Source organism: Papaver somniferum, chromosome 5 (genome assembly GCF_003573695.1).
Source record: "Papaver somniferum cultivar HN1 chromosome 5, ASM357369v1, whole genome shotgun sequence".
Lineage (NCBI taxonomy): Eukaryota > Viridiplantae > Streptophyta > Magnoliopsida > Ranunculales > Papaveraceae > Papaver > Papaver somniferum.
The window spans coordinates 92,349,720-92,355,206 of record NC_039362.1 but is presented as its reverse complement, the minus strand read 5'-3'; the positions used below and the strand labels follow the sequence as shown (position 1 = coordinate 92,355,206).

General features: G+C 35.7%; 1 protein-coding gene across 1 annotated transcript; it reads right to left on the bottom strand.

Annotated features, from left to right (window-relative positions):
• Positions 1-248: 248 nt before the first annotated feature.
• On the bottom strand, positions 249-4,073 carry LOC113277648 (putative glutamine amidotransferase GAT1_2.1). The gene is made up of 4 exons (XM_026526694.1): positions 3,888-4,073; positions 1,268-2,010; positions 830-1,039; positions 249-721 (listed from the first exon to the last, which is right to left on the bottom strand). Exons 1-4 carry the CDS (start codon positions 3,979-3,981, stop codon positions 470-472), a joined length of 1,299 nt encoding a protein of 432 aa, XP_026382479.1. The 5' UTR covers positions 3,982-4,073; the 3' UTR covers positions 249-469.
• Between the last annotated feature and the right edge of the window lie 1,414 nt (positions 4,074-5,487).

Below are 5,487 nucleotides of genomic sequence, written 5' to 3'. Positions count from 1 at the left end.
CAACTTGGATGGCTCTTCAGTACCTTACCAGAATGAACCAAGGTAACCTTGTGGATATTTAATGGGCACTATTGGGGGTCATTTAAGTACCCACAAAGATTAAGATTTCGTGTTCTGGTCATGAGAGGGCAACCATCCAAGCTTTTGAGAGGGCCAAATGCCTTTCATATAGCCGAAAACTGGTAGTTACTAGCTATCACAAATTTTCACATTTCTAGCTTAGACTGACGGAATGAAACAAAAAAAGCTACAGCGAAAGTAAATCCAAAATTAACAAAAAGGAATTCTACATTACAAAAAATAAAATAAAATAAGCGAACCCAAATTCCAAGTAGGGAATCAGGCATGCATATCTTGCCCATATTGTTGGGTCAAAATATGGTTCCAACTTGCATGACGCATGTGAGAAGAACCTTTTTCCAATACACATGCGACATGAGGAATACAATTTCGCATAATAAATGTAAAGTCACAGAGCAACTTCAGTAACTAATTCTTGAAGTTTTTTCTCCAACACTTCAGAGCTGATTTTACCCATCATGTGATAGAAAGACACAAGATCAGATAACTGTTCAATCGACATTTTCCCCATTATATTTCTTGCTACTTTTTCCCTCTCTTCATGCATCTTCAACCTTTCTAAGAATGACGAAGAATTTCTTACTGTTGCACCCATTTGCTTCAACCTTTTCTCTTGTTGTGTACTCAATGCCGTGCTTGACTAAAAAGCATAACAGAAAAAAGCAACAGTTAGACAACAAATTAGGATTAAAAATGACTGACAACACCAATTCGCATCCAATCTTAATATATGCGAGGTTATTATTACCTGAAGAAATTCAGCTCCTGCTTCAAGTTCAGATGCCTTGGACTGCGGTGACTCGCATCCTGTTTCGTACATGTTTCTAGCAATTGAGAAACTTTTGATTATAATTTTCCTTTTCTTCTCCATCTCTTTGTTAAGTGTTGTTACACTCTTGGGGACACATATTGCAGCATTCAGCTTATTCCTATATGCAACCACAGCTTTAACAAATTCCTGGAAAAATAAATAAAATAAACCACAGTTTATTAACAATACCAAGCAAGTTTTGGGATTCCTTCGCTACCGACCATCTGCATTATTTAACCAATAAAGAAATAACTTCTCTAGTCTAGTTGCTAATAGAGTATATTTGAAGCATAACATGAGGGTTCAGGGTTGGCATTACAAAGGATAATACTTTCAGTAAATGACAACTACTACGTGACTCAGAGCTTTTATTACCTGATAAGCAGCAGGACAACCAGGATAATCAAACTCTTCAGAATCAGGCTTTCTCATTCGCTCAGGATGAAACTGCAATCCCATTATAAACTTGCCCTCTTCGGGGTTGTAGGCATCGGGATCATAAAACCCTTCAACCAAACCATCAGCAGCAAAAGCCATCGGAACAAACCGTTGGGCTAATCTTTTAACACCTTGATGATGATAACTATTAACCATAATCTCCATCTTCCCTTCTTCTAGAGAATCTTTAAACCAATCATGTAAAGGAGTTTTCTCAACAACTTTCACAGCATGTCTGTGCCCATCATAATTATCGTAATCCATGTGAACAACTTTAGTAGAAGTTTCTCCTTCCGAAGATTTATTTTTATGCAACTCTTTCTCTATATCTTGATACAATGTTCCTCCACATGCAACATTAAGAACTTGTGAACCCCTGCAAATACCCAAGTAAGGAATGTTTCTTTCAAGACAAAGTTTTGCTAATCCTAATTCTATTGAATCTTTTTCGCGATCCACGGCGGTATCACTGGCGTGCAAACGTCTTATCTCATCTAATTCTTCGGGTGAAAGACCAGAGATTTCATCTTCATAAAGAGATGGATCAAGGTCTTCACCTTCACAAAGTACAACTCCATGAATGGGTTCGAAACTCTCTAGCAACATATGTACTCCGGTTACTCTAGGTACTATCACCGGTACAGCTCCATAACTTACTATCAAATCAAGATGATATTCACCTGTAAATATAGAACGCACAAAAGATAATCACTAACCAATAAAAAATAAACAAGAGTTCTAGAACTGACATAACATGCAATGCAAGATATATATTGAAGAATTTTCATTAAAAAATAAGAAACACAATAACAATCCATAAAAATAATGGAGAAGGGGTTTTTGATTCTGTACTATATCTAATAATTAAAATTCAATAGGAAGACACTATACATGAGAGCTTACCGACAAAATCAACAAACTTGTTTTTCCTTACAGCACGTCTAGAGACTATAAGAACCCTAGGAAGGATAGTGGAGAGGACTGCATTATCCATGTCACTGATGGTAAGGGAAGATTTGAAAAGAATATGTTTGAAGTTTGTGTTGATCTATAGAGGTATTAAGGTTTATGGCATTTATAAACAAAAAAATTTAGGGAGATAAAGGAAATCCGAGTCTAAGATCTAGTCTGATGCAGGGGTATAATAAGCTATCTTTAGAATGTTCTTTAGTTTAGGAATGTTTTTGCAAGTTATGGATGTTTTTATTAGTTTCTGTCTTTAGACTAGAGCTTCCTTATTTAAGTTTCTCTCTTTCTAGTATAAAGAGACTGAAAACAAATAAAAAAATCACTAACAGAATTTTTAAGACTTCACTATAATGGTGTTTGCAACTGCTACATAATGAGATCCCATTCATAGACCGGAGCAGTATGATTCAGATATCAGTTTGTTTTACTTGAGCGTTTTAGATTAATTTTACATTATTAGAGCAAGTCTTATGGTGGAATCCATCCATCTTCCATCTTCCGCGCCACCTCAGCACTTGGAACTGTGGATGGAAGGGCAAGTGTAATGGGTAATAGTAGAAACACTATTCTTAATGGAGCTAAAAAAACGTAATTAAGAATGGAGCTAAAAAAAATGCAATTAAGAATGAAACTTTTTTTTTCAGCCGTTAGATTTCAACAACTCATTTTAAATCTACGGATAAAAAAAAAAACGCAATTCTTAATGACGTTTTTTTAGCGCCAATCTTATTTGCGTTTAGCGCTATTGTTATTCGCGTTTAGATGGATTCCACGAACCCTTCCACCAAACCATGGAACCCTCCTTGGATTTTTTGTGGAAAGCCCCGACTTGGAAGCCACTAGACTTGACATTCCATGATTTTTACACACTTGGAATAGGTTGGATTCCACCATAAGACTTGCTCTTATGGTTTTGACAATTTTCTACATAAATGACTACACACTTGTACATAAAAATCAAGAGCCTGTGATTTTATAACATTCAGAAAATTTCTTTTGACTTAAACTTTCATGACCGACATATTTCAGCTTCCTTCAGAGATGAATTGATTGACTTAGTGTGCGGGTTCAGAACTATCTAATATTTTATGTTTTTGAGTGGGTAATTATGAGGTTCCATCCCTCCTAAAACGGAGGGAACCTTCACCCTCTACCTCATTTCATAGATCGGTGATGAACAGCATTTGTACTACACAATGGGTCTATCTAATATCTGATGTACTCCCCTATAATAATAAATAAAAATAAAAATGAACCTAGAAAGTCAGAAACAAAATGCTTGAGGAGTTTTTTCTAAATTTTGTTTAGATCAACTGCATAGTGATTGCTAAGGGATTTTGGTCCTCTATAGATAACAAAATTAAGAAAAAAATAAATTAGGAATCCTAAGCAAATCACTTAAACATTACAATTTACAAGGACATTATTTATGCATGCATGCCATATAAATTCATCAAAACCCAAAGATGGCTAAGAACATTAAGAAAAAAAGGATTTCTAAAATCTTTAAAGGATCTAACAAGATTTTAATTAATAAAATCAATAAGAGATACATAAAAATCAATCAGAATAGAGAAAGAAATCTTACCGACAAAATCAACGAACTTATTTTTCCGGACAGTCCGTCTAGATACAATAAGAACCCTAGGAAGGATCATGGATAAGTCTGTATTATTAGCCATGGCGATGAAAATAAGGAAAGATTTTTATAGAAGATGGTAATGAATGAAAAAGTTGAGAAAATGTGGTTTGTATTAAATTTGTATTGATCTTGTTCTTGTGTTTAGGGTTAATGCAATTAAGGAGGGTCTAGTATTTATAGCCAAAAGAGAAAAAGAGAGAATCCACCAAGTATAGATAGAAAAATCCAGTCCAAGTGCACTTAACTAGGCGCCGCGTAAGACCACGTACATATACAGCCGAGCATTATGACACTTGGTGTATGATTAAGCATGGATTTGTATTATCATGTCTAGGTGAGATGATGACACGTGTTAAATGTGTTTTTGTATTAGTTGTCTGGAAAGTCAAAATTGACTCACATGCTGTCATAGCTGATGTGTAAATATTTAGATGGATATATTAGCAGGATGTTAGGATAGGATAGGAGCATATTCATTCTTTGATCCTTAATTAGGTAGTAAAGGTGGAGAGGAGATATGTTTATCTTTATTAAGTTTTTTCTCTAAATTAAGGCTGCAAGATAATGAGTTTATCTGTAATTAGATTATTCTGCAAGATAATGTACTATACATAGGGGTGTAAATTGGGCCGGGCCGGGCAGCCCGACCTATTTATTAAATGGGACGGTATAGGGCGGGCCGGAACATCTCTTATCCATGAAATTAAAAGGCCGGGCGGGCAGGGTTATTTATCTACAGTTAGTACCCATGACCAATCCAAGCCTGTTTTGTAATTTGGGCTCGGGCAGGTAGGGCCGGGAGGTCCTTGAATATTACAAACAAATATATATATATTATACATATATATTGTTAAAAATAAAAAGAAATTAGTAATAATACACAAGTTTACTTAAAATTAATAATCAAATACGAGAATTGAGATGGGAATAAGATAAACCAAACTTCCTATGATTTTTCTTGAATTGAATCATTAGAAAAGGAATCTGCCTTAGATTTTGCTCAATATTTTCTCTATATAGTTAACAAAATTAGACTCTAATGGAAAACAAGTTAAGAAATACATATGAAAACTATGAGGGTTGACTGTATTAAGTATATGTACCAAGTATATTCTAGGATAAAACAAATGAGAACAATCACTTAGGCTAGGTAAATGGATAACACTGGCGGGCTAACATGGCGGGTAGCATTGACGGGATAATAGGAGGGTATTGGGTCGGGCAAGAAAATTTGAATTGTGGCCTGTGCCCGCCCTCTTATTTAAATGGGCTAGGTCGGACCAGCCCGCAAAGGGCCACGGTTACCCATGGACTGTCATGGGACAGGGCGGACGGTACTGGGCCTCGGGCTGCCGGGCAAAATTTACACCCTTAACTATACATACTGGTTTGGTAATGGGCATTTGTTTTTGTTAACTGCCAAGGCAGCTGTGAGCCGTTTTTGTCCTAATTTAGGAGTGTGGTGTGTGTCAAAATAAAATGAAATGGGTGCCATAATATAATTTCAAAATTTAACAGTGAGCTCAGCATACAAATCTGAAGTGGA